The sequence below is a fragment of the Hypanus sabinus genome, chromosome 3 (genome assembly GCF_030144855.1).
Source record: "Hypanus sabinus isolate sHypSab1 chromosome 3, sHypSab1.hap1, whole genome shotgun sequence".
Lineage (NCBI taxonomy): Eukaryota > Metazoa > Chordata > Chondrichthyes > Myliobatiformes > Dasyatidae > Hypanus > Hypanus sabinus.
In genome coordinates this window covers 114,167,492-114,194,117 of record NC_082708.1, presented here as the reverse complement: position 1 = coordinate 114,194,117, position 26,626 = coordinate 114,167,492, and the positions used below count along the sequence as shown (strand labels likewise).

The window sequence follows — 26,626 nt, the reverse complement described above, 5'->3', positions numbered from 1 at the left end:
GGACACGTGCAGGAGGTAGAAGTAGTGACAGGGTTTGGACGAGCGATATTAGTGTGAAGTATTTTCATGAGTCATTGCTCTTGTTTCACTAAAGTTACCTCACGATATTCCAGATTAAATCAAGCAACAGTTGGCAGAGTTACAGATCTACGAAACTGCTGTTGAAGAACAATATAGGCAGTACCAATTATCAATGTGCAAACTGTTTATGTGATACAGTTGGAATTTTTATATCCCATATTTGCAGATACATAGATATATTTATTGGTAGTGAATTTGCTATAATGACTTTTCAATTCCAAACATGGAACATTTCAGGTCTCTAAAATTTCCTGATTTGTGTTCCAATGTTAATAAATTAAAGCAAATAATGACTTATCTACAAAATTTGTTCCATCCTGCCAGGGTGCAATGATCACAAACCCCACCCCTCTCCTCCCTCCTGTTGTCATGTAGTCTTCTGACACTGCAAAAAAAAATGAGCGTCACAAAAGAAGGAAGAAAACTCTGGAAAGTATCAATATAAGTCCTCCATCTCTGGTGATGTTCAGGACTTCCTTCATCATGTCTGTAGCTTCCTCTCGTTTTTCACTACTGTCAGTCATTCAAGTCCCAGATGGAGACTCAGGAATTCGTTCACACTCAGGTGTAGAAGGATTCTTCACTGCTGTTTTTCTAACAATTTTATTGTCCAGTCAGGGTTGTTCGCCCTGAGCTGAACCCCTGGTGGATTGGTGGACCACTCTTAGTCTGGCCTCTACCACTTGACCTGATTGGCATGGATGATCTTACCAAGAGCCCACTTGTAAAGCAGTGACTCCAGTCAACATTGTTCTCTTAGTCATTGAGGCACACGTCTCCAACTTCAACAAGGTTGCAGTCCTACCAACTTTACTCCATCTTCCAAATTGCTGCCCAATCATTTAGCTTTTCCGGTATAGCTTGAAGTCTCTTTGCCTCCTTATCATTACTCGCATTCACTTACATTTTCATGTCATTGGCAAACTTTTCCAGTATTATCTAGTAACAGTTAGTTGTCTAATACTGCTTGGTGATACCAAGTTCAGTTTTACCAGGGTCACCGTGTTCCCAGTCTCATTCCCCCGACACAAACATGGACCAAATTTCAGAGGTAGGATGAGAGTGACTGTATTTGACATCAAGGCAGCTTTTGACCAAGTGTGTTATTGAAGAACTTAATAAAATAACAGGCATTACAAGAGAAAAAGAATCAAGTCATTGGAGACACGGTTGACTGGTCCAAAAGATGACGCTCTGTGATCTAGGAGAATTTGGCGAACTGGATCTGAAATTAGCTTAATGATTCAATCCACAGAGTACTTGCGGAATATTTTGTCTTTTGAAAGTAGGATGTGTGATTATTAAAAGTTTGCAGAAGGCAAGAAGATCCCAGGGTAGTGAGGATGGCAATTTGCCACAGAAGGTGATTGATCAGTTGGTGAAATGACAAAAATAAAATGCAAGTGGAATTTAATCCAGAAAAGAATGAGGTGTTACATGTAGGGCAGATTAATTAGGCAAGGAAATAGACAGTGAATGGTAGGATTGTATGAAATATGGAGAAATGAGAGGTATCCTCATGTCTGTTATTAATCTTGTTCTCTAGTCGTGATGCTATTCTGTGATACATAAGAAAAGAAAATTAAGAAGTTATTTGATCAATAATAAAGTTTATGTGAAGTCCTAGTGTGTGCACAACTAGGATGGAGTGAAGGTTTGAAGGATGTAGAGGAATAAACAAAAAGGCAAGGTGAAAGTCAAGGCTGATAAAGACCTGTTGATTATAGTAATGCACACAAGATACTTGAGAACCTCAGTAGGCCAGGCAGCATTTATGAAAAAGAGTATACTGTCGATGTTTCGGGCCGGGATCCTTCATTAGGACAAGTCGACTCTTTGCTCTTTTCTGTGGATGCTGCCTGGCCTGCCGAGTTCCCCCAGCACATTGTGTGTGTTGCTTGGATTTCCTGCATCTGCAGATTTGTTCTTGTTTGGGCTTCACCTGTTGATTATATATTGGTTAAAACCTTGAATGTATTCGTGAGTTTGTGTTACAATATATTTGCGGTTACTGAGACAATTAGGTTGAAATACAATGGCTGAAAAGTACCTGGGACCAGATATATTGGTTGTCCATCTTGAGAAATGCTCCACTGGGATTATCTGCCCTAACCCAAGACATGTCAGGACAGTAAGTGAGATCAATTAAAGCACTGTTTTATTTGTAGTGTCTTCATGCACTATCAATACTTAATTAAAAGTGCCGTATAGTGACTGTCCTTTACGATATTATACCAAAATTTGTGGTAATTACATCTGTGGCTTCTTTGTACACAGAACACTGTTCATTGATTAATCTCAAAATTCTAAATTACTTACAAAGAATGGAAAACTAAGCAGTCTTGAAATTCTAAGTGAATCCCAAGCTTCTGATCCTCATTGAAAGGCAACGTTCATAGATAAGGCAACACACTTAAAAATGCTGGAGGAACTCTGCAGATCAGGTAGCATCTATGGAATAGAGAGTTGGCATTTCAGGCCAAGACACTTCTAAAGGACTGAAGGAAAGAGGAAGATGCCAGAATAGGAAGTTGGGGGGAGGGAAAGGAAGATGGATATAAAGTTAAGCCAGGTGGGTGGGAGAGGTTAAGGGCTGGAGAAGAAGGAATCTGATGGGAGAGGAGATGAACCACAGGAGAATGAGACCCCAAGGGAAGTGATAGGCAGGTGAGGTAAAAGGTCAAAGTGGGGAATAGAGGAGGGGGGAATGGGAAATCAGTGTTCATGCCATCAGGTTGGAGGCTGCCCAGACAGAATACAAGGTGTTGCTCCTCCACTCTGAGGGTGGCCTGCATAGATACATTTCCTGAGCCTTTTCCCTCAGTTAGGAAGAGGCAATGATGTTGGCCTTGCATTATTCAGATTCTGAAAAAATAATAGATAAAATATGTTTTTTTAAAAAAAAAGTGCTATAACCTTGTTCACCAACTTTTCGATGGGACCTAATCACAGCCCTATTGACAATACAAATGCAGCATATCCATTTGTTTCTTTTCTGCTCGGGCAGATACATCTAGAAGGAACCTCAGAAGATTAGTTAACCATGATTTCCTTTTCATAGATTAATTTTGACTGTGCACAGTCACTTTACTTTCAAAGTGTCTAGATATCACATTGTTACTTAATTGCAGCACCTTTACTATTAACAATATTCCTTGTCTTCTCTCTCCTTTGGTATCAATATTTACTTCTGGATAAACTGGATCTATTCCAGAGCCTGCAGCATTTTGGAAAATAACTGGAGTATTCACCCGAAGTTATCTTTTTCAAAACTGCTCTGTAGATCATCATGTCCTTCGAATTTATTAATTTTCAAACTTACTGGTTTCCTTAAGTATTAATATTATTTTAGTAGTACTTACCTTTATTGCTTAAAGGTAGTGGATCCTAGCTTCCCTATTTTCTGAAAGGCTTTTATTGAGCTTTTCCAGGAACGTTCCCTGTCTCTTGCTGTAAACACATTTGCCATCATTAGTTTTTGGTTTTGTTTGTCTGGTGGATTTGGAGCTCCTTTCCGGGGAATACGCTAAGACGGTAGCACGATATTAATATGCAGCAGCCTCTCCGGATTCTGGATTGGGGATTGCCAAATGTTATGTGGATTTTCTGGTGTAGTCTGTTTTGTCATATGCTTTTGTGATATCATTCTGGAGGAGCATTGTCTCATTTTTAAACTGCATTGCATTTGTGGTTTCTAAATGCCAAATAATCTGAATCTGATATTTCTCATTACTTAACTCTCATATCCTATTTTATTTTCTGTGTAAATGTTTTTGATCATCCTTTGCGAACTTCTGTAATTCTTCCTATTCCTATTCTCATGCTTACTGAATTTTTCTGTTAAGCTGCTAAATATACGTCTTTTACTTATATTTACTAATGTCTTTAAGTTCTCCTGTGGTTGGACCATTTTTTTTTGTTTCTTTGTCCTTTAGAGAATGTATATCTGTTGCAGTTTGTATTTTATTTCTTCAGATGCTACCTCTTTCTTGTTCAGCACTTAGAGCCTTTAATGCTGTTTCCGAATCTGCAAAGGTGAAGTTACCTTCATATCTCTTGAGTTCCTTTATTTAGGATAGGAACAAAGGAGAGAAACAGTTGTAAATTTTCTGCCTGAACTATATAATTTTATAACTTAATGTAAAACTTGATAATAAATTCACTCTTTTCTAGTGGCTCCTTTATAATCAATTCTTTTTTTTCTTGCACAGTAAACAATCTAAAATAACTTTGTTGGTTTCCTGTCATAGTGATCTAGAAATCCACCTCAAACGTTTTCCGGGAATGCTCTGCAATATTGTTAGTACTAAATGATTTTTTCCTATATCCATGTCAATTAAAGTCCCCCTATGAGGACAGAATTATACGTATTACATTAATCTTATATACCCCTCATTTAATCCATGCCTTACCTCACTGTTGCTCACAGGCTTCAAACAACTCCCATCCTTAATTTTCTGCCCTCATGCTGCTGCTTAACTTACATAGAAGCTGATTCTAATTCTATATTATGGTCTGTCAGGCCAAGATCCTTCCTAGCTATAGTATTGATGTCACCCTTTATTAATAGCCCACCTCTTTATTTTCAGCATTCTCCTTCCATGATATCGAATGCCCTGGAATATTTAGTTCACTATAAGGGCAATAAGAGCATGTCCATTTACAACTGTTTGCACCATTAATTTATCCACCTTGGTGGCCTTCTAACATATTTCCAAGTACTAATCCTATTTACTACTTGCCTTTGCTTCTACTGCCTATTTATTTTTCTTATTATATTTATAACTTATAATGCAACTTCACTTCTCTCCCATTGGCTCTTGTGCATTCCTATTTCCTGAATATGTGCCAGGAGGGAGATTAGTGGAGAAGGATGAATGGACAAGGGAATCGGGGTGGGGGGGGGGGGGTAGCGGTTCTCGTGGAAATCAGAGAGTAGAGGTTGGGGGTCGGGGGAGGTGAAAGCAAAGATGCATTTGGTGGTAGGTTCCAGTTGAAGATTATGGAAATTGCAGAGAATGATTTGGGCAGCTTATGTCATGGATTGGATATGGTGGCAGAACCTCAGCACAAAGTAATCTGATTTACCTTGGTGCAAGCTGAAATTTGAAGCAAGGCTGGACAGGTTGATAACAAAGATTACAACTTCTATTTCCATTATATTTATTTTAAGGGGGAAATTGGGGTTTATTAAAGAATGTGTGTTAGCGAACCAAAAGATATGGCAACTACAAGAATGTGTGAAGTACCAAACCAAGACATATAACATAGAACAGTACAGCACATTATAGGCCCTTTGGCCCACAATGTTGTGCTGCCCCTCAAACCCTGCCTCCCATATACTCCCCCCACCTTAAATTCCTCCATATACCTGTCTAGTAGTCTCCCAAACTTCACTAGTGCCTCTGCCTCCACCACGGACTCAGGCAGTGCATTCCACGCACCAACCACTCTCTGAGTGAATAACCTTCCTCTAATATCCCCCCCTGAACTTCCTTCCCCTTACCTTAAAGCCATGTCCTCTTGTACTGAGCAGTGGTGCCCTGGGGAAGAGGCACTGGCTGGTCACTCTGTCTATTCTTCTTAATATCTTGTACACACGGAGCAGTTCATGTTACTGTGCTTTTATGTGTCCAAAATCTTGGAATCCCATTGTATTACAAGAAAAGGGAGTTGAGGTCTGCTGGTGTTCACCAATGGAAAAAGGCCAATATTGACTTGTCAGTGTATCCACGGCAACTTGGTTTGCATTTTCTATTAACTGTCTTGCAGAAATATCACTTATTTATAAAGGCTGTTCAATGCAATTTCCCATTGTGTTCTCAAACAATAACATAATGTGTCTTTTAAAAAAAGGTAGTAGCCATTTTAATTGTGTACATAGCATTCAATCAAATAACTGATGAGCAGTGGTGGTTAGCGTAATGCTATTACAGCTCAGGGTGTTCCGGAGTTTGGAGTTCAATTCGTGTACTGTTCTGTAAGGTGTCTCTGTATTTCCTCCCTGAGGAATGCGTGCATTTCCTCCCACAGTCCAAAGACATACGGGGATGGTTACTTGGTTATTGTAAATTGTCTGGTTGATTTGGTTAGGATTAATCTGTTTTGTCAGGGGCTGCTGGGATGCCGTGGCTCAAAGGGCCAGAAGGGCCAATTCTGCGTTGCACCATTAAATAAGTAAGTAAATAAATCAATGCAGTAGTAGTCCCAACAGTCCCTTAATCCTTTGGTGCCATTCAGTGTTAGTTGATCCTGTGATTCATCTACTTTCCTTCTGTGCTTACACATGTTCTTAATCCTTTAATGTCCAAAAATCTGTAACTCTGCAATGAGTGTTCTCGATACTGAAACACCAGCAGTCTCAAGCTAGAGAATTCCCAAGAGGCATTACCAAAAGTTGAAATGCAACTTAATCATGAAATTTTCTGAAGTTGTTTGTTGTTGTTTCTACTGTTGTATTAGCCTGTTAATGCAAATTACCAAGATTAAACCACATCTGGTGCATCGTGTGCAATTTTGATTTCCTAATCTAAGGAAAAGGGGTGGCCGGGGTGGGGGGGGAGATAAGTCTCTATCAAAAGAGGTGTAGGGTGCTACTTCCCTCTGCTAGCCTGCAGGTCACCCTTAGCGCCTGCTTAGCTCCTAGATCAGTCACATGAAGTCATGGGAACAGACAGTAGGTAGATGGTTCATATCACAAGTCCTGGTTCTGTGACCACTGACAGTCTTTGAAGGGTATTGATAATGGCTGGGGTCACCCATCTTGTTAATACACTGCCCAGAAGAAGGCAATGGCAAATCACTTCTATATAAAAATTTGCCAAGTGCATCCATGGTCAAAGTTTGTGATCGCCTCCATCTTACAACACAGCACGTAAAGAAGATGATGATGGAAGTGTATAACTGCCAGTGAGGGAGAGCTGAAAGCCTTCTCCTGACATATTGATGGGTTGGTGAGATTGGGTCAGCAAGCTTGTTCATTAGAGCTGAGAAGGATGAGAGGGGATTTAGATGAAATGTAGTCTCCTTACTATTAAAGCATGGGTTCCAACTTCCTTTATGCCACTGACCAATGCCATTAAGCACATGGACCCCAGGTTGGGAACCCCTGTTCTAAAAGATCAGCTTTATTCCTCTGATGAGAGGATTGTCTTAGCAAGAGAGGCCAGACAGTTTGTCTGTTCCTTGAAGATTAGAAAAGCAGGGATTGTCTTTTTCAAATGTGTAAGATCCAGCAAATATGACAAGGTGGATGTTGAGAGTCACAGAAAATGAAGAGCTGATCATTTAAAATTGGGGTGCATAGCATAGCAATTTTTCTTCTCTGAGCATAATGAATCTCTGAAATTCTCTGCTGAAGGTGATGGAGACCAGATCATTAGAAATATTTAAGATAGGTACATAAATACTGAGCAATTGAGGGTTATGGAGAATTGGCATAAAAGGGAAGTTGAGGTCAGCATAGATCACCTATTATTACTCTAAATAGCAAGTGAGACATGAGGGGCTGAGTTTCCTTCTCCGCCTCCTCGACTTCCTCGTCCTTCTTCTGGTTTCTCAGATTCTCCTGTTTTGACAGGATATGATAAGCTGGATGCAGGGAGGATGTTTCTTCTAGCTGGGGGTACTTTCTGCATTTGAAAGACTGAGGTGAAATGAGATTTTTTCAATATTGGATGGTGAATTTGTTGCTTTATCTACAGCAAAAGGTGATGAAGGCCGAGTCACTGAATATATTTAAGAAGGAGACTGACTTAAGCTGTAAAAGAATGAGAAACTGTCCTTAAATAGGGGATCAGCCATGATTCTAGGCATACAGAGTGGAATGATTTTTTTTATTTCAATATTTTTTGTCTATTAACTTGCATGTTTTTAATGTAGTGAATTTCTTCCTGTTTTCTCTTGCTAAACATGTAGTGGAGTGGGAAGTATTAAAAGGAGAGATGTATGGCTTCTGAGAGGTTGCTATATTTTGCCTATTAACATTGAATGTAGTTTTACACAAGCTCATATCTTGAAAACTGAGTTTGACATTAATTGCTTAGATTTGCTGGCAATTTACTAGCTTTATATTCATGCCAATTAAAGTTATGTATTACATTTTTTCCCTTGAGGTTGGAGTACAGTGGGTAGCTCAGGTTAAATATTTTGCAAAGTCAATGTGGACTTACTGTAGGTATGATTTATAAGAAGCCAGACACTTAGCCACCTGTAAGGGAAATATTATTGGATATTTATTTGGTATCTGGTAAATATGTTTCCCTATGTATTTCACTTGAAAGCAGATTTTGATGTATGCAAAGTTAATCAAAGAAATCAGGTGCTGGGGTTGACAGCTTGCAAATGAATGTGGTATGTGGCAGTTGCTTTGTTCTGAAGGATTTGAGCTTGTAAGTCCTTTGGGCTGTGAATTTTAGAGTGGTTGCATGCCAGTTTATTTAAAAGTAAGTTCATTTAAATATTTTATTCATTAGAGATGATCAGATGTAGAAAGTAAATAGGTGGCTTGATTAACACATGCACAATGCTGGAGGGAATTAGCGGACCAGGCAGCATCTACTGAAAAGAGTAAACAGTTGACGTTTTGAGCCGAGGCCCTTTTTGGACTGTCCTGATGAAGGATCTCAGCCTGAAACATTGACTATTTACTCTTTTCCATAGATGCTGCTTGGCCTGCTGAGCTCCTCCAACATTTCGTGTGTGTTGCTTGGATCTCCATTATTACACATTTTCTATTATGAAGTGGATTGATTAAGTTTTCATCGTCACTTGGTATGATATATTGTTATCTTGTGAAAGAAATGCTAAGCGCGCTATTCACTTTTTTTCTGTTAGCCACTTATTTTGTGTGGTTGTTTCTTCAACACTGAAATTACAATATATTGTGTGGTTTTGGCTCTTTGTTCTGTTGAAGCAATTTAGTATTTCTGTCCTTGTTTCATTGGACAGAGAGTAGTCTTTGGGTATAAAACTTTGAGCCTTTGATGTCTTCGTGCAATACTGTTTTATCTTTTGCTAAAAGCTTCCAAATTGCAATAATTGCTCTTATTTCTAAACAACTTGTTTTGCAAACCCACTGTGATATACCATAGATCTATGTGCAGAGATCACATGGGATGCTGAAGTTCTACTATTTCATTTGTCAAATATGTACTGGAATTTAGCAGAAAATGTGTAGAAATACTCTTAGTAATAATCGTATTAGATACATGTCAGTAAGAAGGAAAGATTCTAAAGGAGGGATGAGCTAACCAGGAAAGTTAATGAGGGAAGTTACAGGACAAAATGTTCGATCTGAAGACAGATAAATTCAGAATCCAACAAAGAATGATTAAGAAAAAACCAAGAGGAAGAAAACTAAGGAAAATAATGACATTTTGTATCAGTCGTGGCGGAAAGTGTCACAAACATCCCATTAATATTGAATAGTGTGGGACAGAAATGATGAAAAATCACTTAAAAAATAGGCAGACTAACAGAGACAAGGTGGCTTGTATTCTGTGATTCAAAAATAAATGGCTACTGTGTAAACTTTCAAACATTTTTGGGTTCTGTAGATGTACTAGGGGCTAGAAAACTGCTTGTGTGATGTCCCTATTCCAAAAGGAGTGGCAAAAAACTGGTAATTATGGGCTGATTGATGCAACATCATTTGTTGGTTAAAAGACTATTACCAAGGAAATAATAGCAGTATATTTGGAAAACCATAATCAAATTATTTACTTATTTAGAGATACAGCACAGAATCAGTCCTTCTGGTTGTTTGAGCCGTGCTGCCAGCAGCTCACCTATTTAGCCCAAGTCTAATCACGACACAATTTACAATGACCAATTAACCTACTAACTGGCACATCTTTGGACTGTGGGAGGAAACTGGAGCACCTACTAGTGCATTCACAGGGAGAACGTATAAACTTCTCACAGATGACATTGGAATTGAACTCTAAACTCTACCCCAAGCTGTAATAGCGTTGCACTAACTCCTGCGGTGCCATGATGCCCCATTAAGCAGACGGTGTGGATTCATGAAGGAAAAATCACATCTGACTGATTCATTAGTTTTTAGAGGAATTATTGACCAAAGTGGGTGGAGAGGAATTGGTACTTTCAAAAAATATTTAACAAAGGTTCCAAACAATGTTGAGTCACAAGTGAAGAGCCCATGATGTTTGAGGTAACATACTATCATGGATGGAGGATTGATGATAACCATTGGGGTACAGCAGGGATCAGTGGTGGGACTGCAGCCATCTAATTGTCATATTTATAATGTGGAGAAAGGAAGCAAATACATAGTAGTCAAATTTGCGATGAAGTAAAAATAATTTGAAACTAGAGCTGCAAGAAGGATACAAGCTGTTTGTAGAGTTATTCAAAAGTTAAGTGTCTGGGAAAATAGAGTATAACAATGAGAAAATATGAAATTGTTCATTTTGGAAGAGAGAATAGAAACTGCAGAAAGAGCACAAAGGGGTTTGTGGGTCTTTGTGAATTAATCACCATGCTTGCATAAATGTATAACAAGTAATAGGAAGGTGAGCGGAATGTTAGTGCCTTTTAAGGAGAGATGGAGGGGGTGAGGTATTAAAGTCAGTGCATCTTACTGCAAGTTTGCAAGGCACCAATGAAGACCACATTTAGAGTACTGCAAGTAATTTTAGTCTCCTTATTTACAAAAATGTTATTTCATTGGAAGCTGTTCACAGAAGGATCATTAAGATGATTCTTGGGTATAGATTGTCCTTTAAGGGAAGGTTGAATTGGCTAAGACTCAATTGGAGTTTAGGTGAATGAGAGGTAATCTTTTGTGAAGCATAAAACTCTTTGGGGGCAAGCTAGGATAGTTCATCGGGAAGAGACTTGAACCAGAGCACATGGTCTTGGAATAAAGGAATGCCAATTTAAGTCTTGAGTTGAGGAAGAATTTTTTTCTTTGGATGTAGTAAGTTTTTGGAGCTTCTTGCCACAGACAATAGTGGTGGTAGAATAATTTATGTAGATATAAGATTAACATTGATTTCTGCTCAGGAAATAGAGGATTATCCGGAGAGGAACTGGTTGAGATATTGTATCAGCTATATCCTATCGAATGATGGCAAAGGTTTAAAGGTTTGAATGGCCTGCTCCATTTGTCACCTCATGATTTTATGGTATCATGGTTATTACAACACAGAAGGTGACCATCAGATCCACGTGGACTCCCAAAAGAGCAATTTAATAAGTTCCAACCCACCTCTTATTTTCCTGTAGACCTGCAAATTAATATCACCCCAATGAATATATGAATATGAGTATGAATATATTTGCACGCCAAATGAAGAGACAGTAAGATCTTTTACTTAACACTGATTTCACATCAGGAAAACTGTACAGCTTGCCTTCCTTCATCTCCAGCTACAGCGTGCATATTGATGTTGGTCAGCTCTGACTGGTGGTGAACCTCCATTAGACTTGGCAATCAGTGAGCAGTATAGTTCTCAGGATCTGTTTTGAGTATGTGGTAGGTACTGAATTTCAGGTGTTAATTAGTAGTTTTTAGGTCACGCTGTTGAGTGCCATCATGTTATCACGTTACTCAGGGATTATATAAATCTTAGCGTGCTTCTTCAAGTCTCTGTGAATGCAATAGCAGTGTGAAGATTCTTGGGAATTTTCAAGTGGTAAGCACAACCATTTACCAAACTGTTGCAATAGAATGTGTTATTGCAGCAATAAGATGTACTGTGGCGACCCACTTTCTGCGCAGGCGAACCAGCTCACAAATAGCCAGCGTGCGGGGGGAGACTTTGGTAATGCACGTCTGACGTCATTTCCGCCCGGAGAGGGCGGGCGCTAGGGATTAAATGCCAGCACCGCGAAGATTGAATAAACTAGTCTCGAAATGATTTGCCGACTGCGTGTCGTTATTTCAGCGCTGTGTGTAGCACATCGCTACAGTACTATGATTATTCAAAGAAAGAGTACAAAATTAGGTGTGCATCCTGTTTTCTGTGACTGCTGGCAGTTTAAAGATTTAAATTGTATTAATTTTTTTATAAATTAGGATCTGCCAAAAGTTGAAGAACTAAATATTGTTCTCACTGAAGAGGTACTAATGGAGCCCATTGGGATTGTTTCCAGTATTATTGATCAATTAGGTAAGTGAATTTACATCAAATCATCACTCTTAACTGTACTTGGGTAATGTAACACATAAAAATATCAGCATTTATATCAGTTCTTTATAGTGATGCATAATACTGCATTTATTTTTCAGGAGGGTCTTTTACTTTGACAATCTGGAGGATTATGACTATGCCTTTGATTATGATTATGCCTTTGACTATGCTCAGAATGCCAGGCATTTTTTTCCTTCAAGGGCAGCACGTTCCTGTTAGGTTGAGGGTGGACACACCAAGTTCTGGGAACCCTGGCTGATGTGATATCAAGATTCTAGTCTGGAGAAAGAAGGAAGCAGACATTGTACTTAAATAGCTGAGTGCAAATAAATCCCTTGATGAATATATATTTTTTTAAGAGCAGGCTTAAGGGAGAAATCAGGAGGGCAAAAAGATGAGATGGAAGAGGCAGGCAGAGTTTAAGATAATCCCAAGAGGTTCTTCAGGTATATTAACATTAAAGTGTGATAAGACACTAGGTCATCTTAAAAGCCACCAAGGCTACCTATATATGAAACACAAGAGATAGCTGTGATTTTTAATGTCTGTTTGTCCTCAGTGTTTACTAAGAATATCATGGAAACCAAAGAAATTAGAGTAATAAGTTGTGAGGTTTGGAACATATGCGTATTAGTAGGAAGAAGGTATTTGCAGCCTTGAAGCACATTAAGGTGGGCAGATCCCCAGGGCCTGACTAAGTGCATCCGTGGAGTGTATGGGAGGCCAGGGAATAAATTACAGAGGCCCTTGTAGATACGTTCGCTTTATTGATAGCCACTGGTGAAGTCCTAGGAGATTGGAGGGTAGCTAATGAGCCTGACTTCAGATGTAGGGATGTTACTGGGTGTAATTCTGAGGGACAAGATCTACCATCTCTTGAATAGTCATGATATTCAGCAATAGCATGGTTTTGTGCGTGAGAGGTCATGTTTGACATGTCTTTTGAATTTTATGAAGAGGTAGCAAAGGGAATAGATGAAGATAGAGCAGTAGATGTTGTCTTTCTGGGCTTACATGAAACACTTGGCAAGATTCTGCATGGCAGACTAATCTGTAAGGTTAGGTCACATGGGATTTGGGTGGAGCTTGTGAAGTGTGATCAGAATTGGCTTGGTGATAGGAACAGAGGGTGATGGTTGAAGGTTGATTCTGACTGGAGGACTGTAACCAGTGGCACACTCCAGGGATCAGTGTTTGGATCTCTGTTATTCATTATTTATGTAAATAATTTGGATATAAATGTACATGGCACAATTCTCAAGATTGCTCATGTTACTAAATTAGGGAGGTCTTTTAATAATGAGGCAGGTTATAATAAATTACAAAGAGGTTTAGATCAGTCGGGGCAGTGGGCTGAGGAATGACAAATGGTTTTCTACTTAGATAAATGTGAGTTGATGCATATTGAATATTCAGACCAGGGTACGACCTATACAGGGCAAGTCACTGACAAGTATTGTGGAATAGAGGGTCTACTACAGTGGGAGTTCAGGTGCGCAGTTCTCTGAAATGGCTGCATATATCGATAGGGTAGTGAAGGAACGCTAAATGCTTTCATCAGTCAAGGCATTGAGTTTAGGAGTAGAAACATTATTGGTGAGGACATACTTGGAGTATTGTGTCCAGCTTTGGTCACCCTGTTATAGGATAGGCATTGTCAAGCTGGAGAGGGTGAAGAAGAAATTTATGAGGATGTGGCCTGGACTGGAGAGGTTGGACATTTATTCATAGAACATAAAATAGTACAGCACATTACAGGCCCTTCAGCCCACAATGTTGTGCTGACCCTCAAACCCTGCCTCCCATATAACCCCCCACCTTAAATTCCTCCATATACCTGTCTAGTAGTCTCTTAAACTTTACTAGTGTATCTGCCTCCACCACGGACTCAGGCAGTGCATTCCACACACCAACCACTCTGAGTGAAAAACCTTCCTCTAATATCCGCCTTGAACTTCCCTCCCCTTATCTTAAAGCCATGTCCTCTTGTACTGAGCAGTGGTGCCCTGGGGAAGAGACGCTGGCTGTCCGCTCTGTCTATTCCTCTTATTATCTTGTACACCTCTATCATGTCTCCTCTCATCCTCCTTCTCTCCAAAGAGTAAAGCCCTAGCTCCCTTAATTTCTGATCATAATCCATACTCTCTAAACCAGGCAGCATCCCGGTAAATCTCCTCTGTACCCTTTCCAATGCTTCCACATCCTTCCTATAGTGAGGCGACCAGAGCTGGATACAGTACTCCAAGTGTGGGTTAACCAGAGTTTTATAGAGCTGCATCATTACATTGCGTCTCTTAACTCTATTCCTCGACTTATGAAAGCTAACACCCCATAAGTTTTCTTAACTACCCTATCTACCTGTGAGGCAGCTTTCAGGGATCTGTGGACATATACCCCAAGATCCCTCTGCTCCTCTACACTACCAAGTATCCTGCCATTTACTTTGTACTTTGCTTTGGAGTATTCCCTGGAGTGCAGGAGAATGAGCTGTGACCTTATAACTCATGACATGGCTAGGAGGGGTGACGAGATCCTACTACAAAGTGAGGTCAGAGGATTAAGTGCCAAATTAAAAGACAGGACCTCCAGAGTTGTGATCTCAGGATTGATAACCATGTTATGTGTTAGTGGGATCTAGGTTATACAGTCTAACGTGGTAAGGAGATGGTGCAAGAGGGAGGGCTTCAGAATTTTGGATCATTGGCCTCTCTTCCAGGGAAGTTGAGACCTATACAGAAGGGACAGTTTGCAGCTGAACTGGTGGGCAACTAGTACCCTAGCAGGAAGGTTGGCTTATACTTTTGGGTGGAGGGGGGTGTTAAACTAGAGTTGCAAGGGGGTGGGAACCAGAGTGCCAGAACAGAGAGTGGAGTGGTTGGGGAGAAAGACGTTGTTAAGCCAGCCTACATACAGAGTCAAGAGTCAAAAGGTTGAGAATGGTGGGACTTATGTTCTGAACTGCATATACTTCAATGCTAGCAGTATTGTAGGAAAGTCTGATGAGCGTAGGGCATGGATCAGCACGTGGAATTATGACATTCCAGCCATTAATGAGATTTGGTTATAGGAGGGACAGGACTGCCAGCTGAGTGTTCTGGGTTCCATTGTTATAGACAATTGTTATGTTTTGATGTACATACCAGGCAAGATGGCAGCGCGACGCTGCGTGCAGCGGCCACTCTAGGAATGAATACCTGTTATCTGTAAGTAGGGGCCATGTACAATCCTGATTTGATGGAGACAGACGTGTGAAGTACGAAGGAATATCTGGTGAAACTTTTGAAATGCCTGTTTCGCTGCCATTGCTACTGTGCGATCGGAAAAATCTCCAGGAGGAAGGCCCCGAATCCTCGAATTTGCCGGTCCCTTGGCGGCTGGCGCTGGCGTCGAAGCTTTCGGCAGAGATGGCGCTTGGTGTTGGAGGGCTGGTCGGAGGCTCTAAGATTTCGGACGGACTCGGAGTTGGCTGTGTTCAAGGCTCCCAAAGTGCTGTTTCGGCAAGCTGCGGTGCTAGAGGTTCATGGCAGGAAGAGGTTTTCTTCCTTCTATGGGCTGTCAGGACTTTGAGACTATCTTTTTAAAACCGTGCCATGGACTGCTCTTTATCAGATTATGGTATTGCTTTGCACTGTTGAAACTATGTGTTATAATTATGTAGTCTTTGTCAGTTAGTCTTTTATCAATTATGGTTTTTGTCTGCACCATTGAAACTATATGTTAACTATAACTATACGTAACTATATGGTTTTGTGTAGGTCTTGTAGCTGTAGGTTTGTCCGATGGGTTTGTAGTTCCTTTCTGGGGAACGGTAGTGCGATATCGATACGCAGCAGCCTCTCCGGACTCTGGATTGCGGATTACCAAACGTTATGTGGTTTTTCTTGTGTGGTCTGTTTTGTGCTTTTTTCGTGATATCATTCCGGAGAACGTTGACTCATTTTTTAACTGCATTGTATTTGTGGTTTATAAATGACAATAAACTGAATCTGAATCTGTACAGACGTTAATGATTGGCGAGGATTAAAGGGTGAAGGATGGCATTACTAGTCATGGAAAATGTTACGGCAGTGTTCAGACAAGGCAGACTGGAGAGCTTGTTGAGTGAGGCTTTATGGGTAGAACTCAGGAATAAGAAAGATATAGTTACTTTAATGAGATTAGATTATAAATCACCTAGCAGTCTGCAGGACTTAGAGGAGCAAATTTGTCGAAAGATTGCATATTGTTGCAAGAAACAAGGTTGTGACAGTGGGTGATTTTAACTTTCCCCATATTGACTGGGACTCACATACTGTAAAAGAACTGAATGGGAAAGAGTTTGTTAAATGTGTTCAGGAAAGTTTCCTTAATCTATAGAAGTCACTACTAGAGTGAATACGTTACTAGATCTTCTGTTAGGGAATGAGACAGGATAGATGACAGATTTGTGTAGGGGAAACTTTGTATCTGGTGATCATCATTTCATTCATTTCAAGATAATTATGGAAAAGGATAAGTTTGGTCCTTGGGTTGAGATTCTGAATGGCCAATTTTGATGGTATCAGAAAGGATCTGGCAAATGGGACAGGTTGTTTTCTAGCAAAGGTGGGAGACCTTTAAAAGTGAAGTTTTGAGAGTAGAGCTTGTATGTTCCTGTCAGAATAAAAGACAAGAATAACAGGTTTAGGGAAAATTCAAGATCCTCAGAGAGAATATTTGTTATTATTTCTGCTTTATTAAAGGGACCTTCAGTTCCAGATTTACTTCCAAGAGGAAGCATCATCGAGCCTGCCAAGACCCTTAAAAATCTTGTTTGTTTCAGTCAAGTCACTTTTCATACTTCTGAATGCTACTAAATACAAGCCTGATTTTTCCAGAGGTTGGGGTGACAAACCTTTTTGAGAGTGTGTGCCCTAATTGACGACAATTTTCTAAAAAAAATTCTCTCGTGCTCTGGTATCTTGAACAGAGGTCATCATTGATTATTGAGTTATTAACAATAATTGTGGATTTTTTTAAGAAAAAAGGAAGCATCCTGTTGCTCATTGATATGTATTATTTGTTTTGCTATTAATTGCTTTATTAATTGTTTTGCTATTAATAAAAGTATTACAGAGACATTGAAATTAAATTTAAAAAACCTGTTCAAAAATTAATACATTAATCTTTTAAAAAGACAAATAAGTATTCATGGGATGCTAAACTGCATACAATATCTACCATTATTATCACTGATTATCTTGTGTTCACTCATAACTGAAAGAAGAAAAAATTTAAGCAGAAAAAAGCAAAAGCCAACTGGCCCATCCGTTTACTATCCAAATACTTATGTGTACAGTAGGGCTCTCAGCATGTAAAAAAGCGATTTGCTGCCTCATTTGGCAGTAAAGGTACTCACTATATATCTTTTTATTATGGGTGGATTTTAAAGAATTGAGGGACAGAGCTGCATGATGCATGCCCACACAATCTTTGTGTATGCTACCTTAGTCACATGTGCCACAGGTTCACCACCCCCATCCTAGACTTTATACCACCTTTTCAGCCAGTCCCTTCAGCAGTTATGTCATTCAGTTTCATCTGGTTGCTACTCTGTTATAAACCTTTTGTTCTCTCGGCACCCTTCTGTTCTAGCTCTTTCTCTGTAACTTAAATTACTTTTTAAAATCTCCAACACCGTCCAGTTCTGATGAAAGATTATTGACTTGAAACGTTAACCCTGTGCCTCTCTGTTAGAACCTACCTGGCCCAGAAGGTATATTCAACATTTTCTTTATGTATTGCAGTAACAATAATGTTGGCACATTAGTGCTACTGCGATGTATGTAATTAATTGATGTAAGTATTATTAAATCAAGAATTTCATCATTCGGTAGGAAATTTATTGAAGTACAGAATTGTGTTGATCTTAACAGTGTTCCATTTTCCTGATTATTGTTTAATGATACTTAAGATTAACTTGTGACTATGATATGGAGCCTGGCAACAGTTTCTGTTGAGAGGGACCTGTGTGTGTCTCCAAGGAAGTTGTATTAGAAATTGTACTTAGAGCATATGTGGTCCACTTGGCAGGAGGAACATTCCAGAAAGCTTGTTTGTTAAAGTGAGAAATATTAACTTAATTACAATAACCAATGTTTATTGTCCTTTTTATCTACCAGTTGGCCTGAATAAACTGTAGTCCTTAATGAGTTGTTTGAATGAGTTGGGTTGTTTGAATTTTTAATTGTTAGAACAATTTTGAACAGTAGCATGCACACAGCTTACTCTAGCTTATTTACTAGATTACATATTTGGAATCAATATTTATATAGTCTGACACAGAATGTTTGTACTCCTTAGTTTTGTACTGTTTATATTTCACTCAAACTGTCACCACAAGTATCTTCTCAGTGTTGCTTGTCCATTCACAGAGTAGAATATAGCTTGGCAATCCTGTCTTGTCACTAATTAACAGTAACAAATTATAACCAAAATGTAGATTGCTAGATTATTTTTTTAAAAAAACAAGAGATTTGTGGAGTTTTTAAAAATATGCAATTAAAGTAAATTGACAACTTGTGTTTGGGATTCCTGACTTGCAAATTTTTTTCAATGCTTATTCTAAGCCGAGACTTCCATTTATCTGTACGATTAAATGGCTTGCCTTGCTAAGTCAAAGAGCATCAAGGATCAACTTGTTCTGAAATATTGTTTTTGGACATAAACTTAGATTCCCTTCCATAAGAACGTTCTGTGAACTGATTGGAGTACAACAATCAATCATTTTCTTGGTATTTTCATGCACCTGGGCAGTGGATCACCAGGCTGATCGAATTCAGTTTTCTGATGTAAGCTATTAAAACATAGTTTTAGCCATCTACTCTATTCTAAAAGAATAAGCAGTGGCAAGTAATTTATTTATTAAATAATACCCTGCTATATAATACCTTATGTAAATCTTCCCAAGCAAATAAAAAATGCAAGTCTTGGAAAATATTTATGATTTTTGTAGCATGAAAGAAAAATCTCCCTACATTGCAATAAATATGTTTAGGTTAATTACACACTCAGTTAGTTACGTATTGTTTACTAATTTTCAGAGTTTGCCAATTTAACTTGTTTATTGCAATTTGAATCATAAATGAAGCCTGCTTCCTGGAGTGACAGTCAGTAAAATCATAATATTTTCATTTAAATATGTCAAAATTCAACTACCTTGAGATTCATTTTCTTGCAGGCATTGACAGGGAAAAGTTAAATAAAATAGAATTTTATGATAAACTCTACATAAACCAACAGAGGTTGACAGACAACTAATGTGCAAAAGAAGAGAAACTAAATAAAAATAATACTGAGAACATAAGTTGTAATGAGTTCTTGAAAGTGAGTCTGCAAGTCAGAGTAGTAGTAAATGAAGTTATTCAAGCTGGTTCAGGAGCCTGGTGGTTGTTAGATAATAGCTGTTGGTGTACATGGTGTTGTGGGTCCTAAGGCTTCTATACTTCCTGCCCGATGGTAGTAGGGAAGAGGGCATGGTCTGGATGGTGGGGATCTTTAAGCTTTCTTGTGGCAGTGCTCCATGGAAATGTGCTCAGTGGTGGGGAGGACTTTGCCTGCGATGGACTGGGCTGTGTACAGCATTTCTGTTTAATTTAGTAATCCTTAGTCTTGATTGTCTGCTAATCTGCAACCTATTTTTTGCACTGAAGCAGAAACAGATTTTTATACTTTGTAGCTGGAGGAAAAGTCTGTTCAAGATGCTTTTTCCTGTGTGCACACTGCTTATTCCGTACTTTATTAATACATTTTAATCCAACAGACATCTGTGGTATTGGATTGCATGTTATAGCGGGATGAAGGATCAGAGATTTCTTTTGAAGAATTAATGCAAGAGGAATATAAAGCTGAGGGTGATTGTTGGTATTATATGCAGAATAAGAAATGGGGATAGTAGTTGCCCCAAATGTATTTTTTATGGACAAATTCCTTCAAGCTGATAGCATGGAATTTAAAAAAAGCCTTGGAATGTAATAGCAGCAGGCTGCTTGGTGGAGCTTGCTCTGAGCCATAGTGCACCACACTGAACATATCTAATTCCTAACCCCAGTTGCCCTAGATCCGAACAAGTTACCTCTGACCCAAGCTCTAATATTGACAGCGCAGGCTGCACAACAAGTGTGAGGAGCCCAGCCTTTGTCTTGGTCGCCAATTTTACACCCAAAATAGAGCTCATAGGCTTACTTAATACAAACCCCATTTCCAGAAAAGTTGGGATATTTTCCAAAATGCAGTAAAAATAAAAATCTGTGATATGTTAATTCATGTGAACCTTTATTTAACTGACAAAAGTACAAAGAAAAGATTTTCAATAGTTTTACTGACCAACTTAATTGTATTTTGTAAATATACACAAATTTAGAATTTGATGGCTGTGACACACTCAACAAAAATTGGGACAGAGTTAAAATAAGATTGAAAAGTGCTCAGAATATTCAAGTAACACCGGTTTGGAAGACTCCACATTAAGTAGGCTAATTGGTAGCAAGTGAGGTATCATGACTGGATATAAAAGTAATGTCCATCAAAGGCTTTGCAAGCAAGGATGGGTCATGGCTCACCCCTTTGTGCCAAAATTCGTGAGAGAATTGTTAGTCAGTTCAAAAGGAACATTTCCCAACGCAAGATTGCAGAGAATTTAGGTCTTTCAACATCTACAGTACATAATATTGTGAAAAGATTCAGAGAATTCAGAGACATCTCAGTGAGTAAATGGCAAGGTCGGAAACCACTGTTGAATGCAAGTGATCTTCGAGCCCTCAGGTGGCACTGCCTAAAAAACCGTCATGCTACTGTGACAATTATAGCCACCTGGGCTCGGGAGTACTTCGGAAAACCATTGTCACTTAACACAGTCCATCGCTGCATCCAGAAATGCAACTTGAAACTGTATTATGCAAGGAGGAAGCCATACATCAACTCTATGCAGAAATGCTGGCGAGTTCTCTGGGCCCGAGCTCATCTCAGATGGACCGAAAAACTGTGGAACCGTGTGCTGTGGTCAGATGAGTCCACATTTCAGCTAGTTTTCGGAAAAAACGGGCGTCCAGTTCTCCATGCCAAAGATGAAAACGACTATCCTGATTGTTATCATCGAAAGGTGCAAAAGCCAGCATCTGTGATGGTATGGGGATGCATCAGTGCCCACGGCATGGGTGAGTTGCATGTATGTGAAGGTACCATTGACTCTGAGGTGTATATTAGGATTTTAGAGAGACATATGTTGCCATCAAGGCGACGTCTCTTCCCGGGACGTCCATGCTTATTTCAGCAGGACAATGCCAGATCACATTCTGTATGGGCTACAACAGCGTGGCTTTGAGACACAAGAGTGCGTGTGCTTGACTGGCCTGCTGCCAGTCCAGATCTTTCTCCTATTGAAAATGTATGGCGCATCATGAAGAGGAGCAACAGACAACGGAGACCACGGACTGTTGAGTAGCTGAAGTCTTATATCAAGCAAGAATGGACAAAATTTCCAATTGCAAATCTACTACAATTAGTATCCTCAGTTCCAAAACGATTAAAAAGTGTTATTAAAAGGAAAGGTGATGTAACACAATGGGAAACATGCCTCTGTCCCAACTTTTGTTGAGTGTGTTGCAGCCATCAAATTCTAAATTTGTGTATATTTAAAAAATACAATTGTTAGTCAGTAAAACTATTGAAAATCTTTTCTTTGTACTTTTGTCAGTTAAATAAAGGTTCACGTGAATTAACATATCACAGATTTTTGTTTTTATCGCATTTTGGAAAATATCCCAACTTTTCTGGAAATGGGGTTTGTAAAAGGACTCGTGTTGCATCTTTGAGATTTAAGTGTGTACTCTCCACAAATATAGCAGAACGTATCACATCTGTTGCAACATTGGCGAGACATTTTGCTATCACAAATACTCCTAAAAGTACAATTACGTTAATATAATGAGTACACGCAATATGCTATGTGCGTAGAACATGTGCATCAATGTGATCGTAAACTGATATGCATGTAAATGCAATACCTAGAATGGTGTGTGTGTGATACTTTTATAACATTTCTGAGACCTGTCCTGCCATGCAACATTTGCCCTGTCTAAGAGAGAAAATTTTACATTGTGGGCAATATTTTAATTGACTTGAGTTATGAATTGAAATAACAAATACAGGTGATTTAAAAAAAAAAGTTGCATGATCGGGAAATTTCATGGTGATTTTCATGAACAGCAGCCCGAAGTCCATCAGATACACCCAGAAGCAAATCTTTGTTGTCCAATGTTACCTATTTTACTGCTAACACAGTAGCTGGAGACTATACTCTCCAGGCATATGTGGTTACACATGTGTGCCTACTCAGTCAGTGGCTTTGAGGATGTTTCTTGCTTGTTTGTGACTGTTTCAAGTTGTTGCACATCTACAAAAGGTCAGGAATTGAACTGAATTAAATTGACTTTATTACTTACGTCCTTCGTATACTTGAGTGAAAATCTTTGTTATGTCTCCGTCTAAATGTGCAATTTATAGTAATTTATAATAAATAGTTTGTACAACAGGACTGTCAATATCACATAGAAATACAATTGTATCACCATGAATTAATCAATCTGACGGCCTGGTGGAAGAAGCTGTCCCGGAGCCTGTTGGTCATGGCTTTTATGCTGTGGTACTGTTTCCTGGATGATAGCAAATGCAACAGTTTGTAGTTGGGGTGTCTCTGATCGCCAATGATCCTTCTGGCCCTTTTTACACACCTGTCTTTGAAAATGTCCCAAGTAGTGGGAAATTCACATCTACAGATGTGCTGGCTGTCCACACCACTCTCTGCAGAGTCCTGCTATTGAGGGAAGTGCAGCTCCCATACCAGGCAGTGATGCAGCTAGTCAGGATGCTCTCAATTGTGCCCCTGTAGAAAGTTCTTAGGATTTGGGGCCAATACCAATTTTCTACAACTGTCTTGAGGTGAAAGAGGCACTGTTGTGCTTTTTTTTTACCACACTGTCAGTATGTATAGACCTCGTGAGATCCTCAGTGATGTTTATGGCGAGGAACTTAAAGCTGTTCACCCTCTCAACCCCAGATCCATTGATGTCAATGGGGGTTAGCCTGTCTCCATTCCTCCTGTAGTTCACAGCCAGCTCCTTTGCTGTTGTGACATTTGAGAGAGAGGTTGTTTTCTTGACACCACTGTATCAGGGTGATGACTTCTTCTCTGTAAGATGCCTCATTATTATTTGAGATCAGGCCAATCAATGTGGTATCATAAGCAAATTTAATTAGCAGATTGGAGCTGTGGGTGGCAATGCAGTCATGGGTATACAGAGAATAAAGGAGGGGACTTAGGACACAGCCCTGAGGGCACCTGTGTTGAGGGTCAGCGGGGCAGAGGTGAGGGAGCCCACTCTTACCATCTGCCAGAGATCTGACAGGAATTCCAGGATCCAGGTACACAAGGCAGAATCAGAAGAATCTGAATGAGGTTTATTATCACCGGCATGTAACAGCAGTTCAATGCAATACATAATATAGAAGAAAAATAAATAAATAACTCTTATTCCGTCTACTTCATACAGTATACGTATATTGAATAGATTAAAAATTGTGAAAAAAACAGAAATACTATATGTTTCAAAAAAGTGAAGTAGTGTCCAAGGGTTCAATGTCCATTTAGGAATTGGATGGCAGAGGGGAAGAAGCTGTTCCTGAGTCGCTGAGTGTGTGTCTTCAGGCTTCAGGCCCTGGGTGCTGGAGGACCTTAATAATGGACGCAGGGTGAAGGCCAAGGTCTCTGAACTTCTTGTTGCGCATGTTGGGAATTATGGTGTTGAATGCTGAACTGTAGTCCAAGAGCAGCATTCTCACATAAGCATCCTTCTTCTCCAGATGTGTAAGGGTGGTATGTAGAGCTGTGGCTATTGCATCATCTGTTGGTCAGTTGTGTTGGTAGGTGAATTGTGGGTGGCAGCATGTTGCAGATGTAGGCTTGACCAGCCCCTCAAAGTATTTGCTTATTATTGAGGTGAGTGTGACAGGACACCAGTTGTTCAGACGTGTTACCTTGGTCTTTTTTGGTACAGGAACAATGGTGGATGTTTTGAAGTAGGAGGGCACTCTTTACTGTGAGAGGGTGAGATTAAAAATGTCTGCAAACACACCATGCACACTTCTGAGTACCCATTTTGGGATGCCATCCGGTCCCTTAGCCTTACAACTGCCCACTTGTTGGAAACACCTGCATACTTCAGCCTCAGAAATGACCAAGGTGCAGGCTGCTTCAGCGGTTCTTCTCGAGCTCAGTGTTGGCGACATCGAACCAAGAGTAAAAAGCATTTAGCTCATCTGGGGGAGAGGCAGCGAGTGGGAGAGTGGAGTTGGGTGAGGTGGAGAATATGGAGAGCCTGCCCAGAGCATTTGTTCTTGATGGGAAAATTGGTTGCTGAATTGTTCAGATTTATATGAGATGGGTACTTTCATCCGGACAGGAAGATGGAACATATTTTTAACATGCTCCAGTGATAGGCTGGATGGTGCAGTGTCTTTTCGTACCCATTTTTTAAGACAAAATTTATGTAATTATTAAATACAGCTGTAAAAATGTTTTTGCTTTTCGGTGTAATAAACTCAACTAAAAGCAGATGTGTACTTTCTTTTCAGCTGGAAGAATGAAGCAGGTGATCTCTTTTGAAAGTGTGGTTTCATTATGTATTGTGTAAATACACATGGGGGTGAGGGAGGAATGTTTTTGCTTGTTTAAAAAAGACACGGAAGTCATGAGTCGTGTATGTTCTCTAAGTTTTCTAGACAGCTCTCTGCATGTGTTCTAGCTGCCTATAAGTTGTTCTGCTGAGTTTAACATTGTCACATTACATTTCTACACTCTTAATCATGTAAACTTAATTATATCTTGGGTAAATGGATTGACTGATTTGGTTGTTGGTATTATCCAGAATCTTGTACAATTAAGGAATCTGTTGTCCTATTCTTTCAAAATTATTCTATTCTAAATCAGCCTGTGTGCTTTCTGTGTCAGTATTCATTTAATACACAATTTTCAGTTATCCAAAATATCAGAATTTGAAGAGGTTTGTTTCTTTATTTATTGACATACAGTGCAGAGTAGAGCCTTCCAGCCCTTGGAGCCACGCCACCCAACCATCCCCCAATTTAATCGTGGCCTAATCACAGGACAATTTACAGTGTTCAATAACCTACGAGCCAGTATGTCTTTGGAATGTGGGAGGAAACCGGAGCACCTGGAGGAAACCCATGCTGGCTCCTTACGAGTAGCAGTGGGAATTGAACCTGGGTTGCTGGTACTGTAAAGCCTTGTGTTAACCACTGTGCTACCAGGCTGTCTCTTTTTGTTTGACAATAGAATGAATAAAGCTTGTGGGATTGCATCTAATTACCCTGATAAATCATAGTCTCATAACTTCACTCAAACAAAAAATGGTTGGTACAATAACTTGTTCCCTCTCGCTTCCACTCATTAAGGTAGTGCTTTCCTGGTTTCTATGTTTGTTTTGGAAAGAAACCATCATTAAGTCGGAAGAAACTTACATTGTTTTAGTGTTCCCAATCATACTCTTTTTGAAAACATACATGATCACACCTTCACATTTTTTAATTCCATGTGCTCAGATCCATCAAGTGTAAATATTCTCAGCAGAGTGGTTATGTTGAACATGCATTTGGCCTCTTGCTTGCAATCCTGAACACCATACTTAAGCAAGAATAATAGAGGGTACAGAAAGTATTTTCTACATTGTGGCCAGTGACAAGGGATTTCAACTGTTAGACCAGAAAAACTGGACTTGTTCTCCTTACAAGAAAATCTTTAATGATTTTGACAGCCTAGCTTAAGGGAAACTCTTCACTTTCCATGTAGTTATCAGTCAGGAAGTTCAGGTTATTGGTGGTTACCATGTGCCAGTAGGAGTGGTGGAAATAGAATTATTCAAGCCACACAAGTGGATTAGATAGACACTTGAAAAAGAATAATTTGCTGGTCCATGATGAATAAATACAGTATGTAACTAAGACCGACTGGATTGCTTTACTTGGAGCTGACTGAAACTTAATTATGAAATTCTTCTATGTGATTGATTCCATATCTTGTGATTCTCTTTGCTTTTGTTAACTTGTGTTCTTAGACTCCACTTTTACTTTAAATTTTGAGGTAAAAACAACATAGTATCAATAGGAAGAGTAAAATAGTTTTGAATTTTGTCAAGAACGGTTTATGACCGTTAAGGACAATGAAAAACAAAAAAAGCAAAAGAAGTGGTATAATTAATGTAGGTATTGGTTCAGATAAGTTTCGTTGTTGCTGATGTCTTAAATATCATATTCAAAAGCAGATAAGTATTTATCAGCTTATTTTTGTGGAATCT

At 39.3% G+C, this 26,626-nt stretch overlaps 1 protein-coding gene across 2 annotated transcripts in view; it reads left to right on the top strand.

Annotated features, from left to right (window-relative positions):
* The window catches only part of naf1 (nuclear assembly factor 1 homolog (S. cerevisiae)), a 165,967-nt gene that overhangs the window by 44,757 nt on the left and 94,584 nt on the right, over positions 1-26,626 (top strand). For both annotated transcript variants that reach the window (XM_059964965.1, XM_059964966.1), the window contains exon 4: positions 12,125-12,218. In XM_059964965.1, the coding sequence (XP_059820948.1) occupies positions 12,125-12,218 (94 nt within the window). The remainder of the gene's footprint in view (positions 1-12,124; positions 12,219-26,626) is intronic.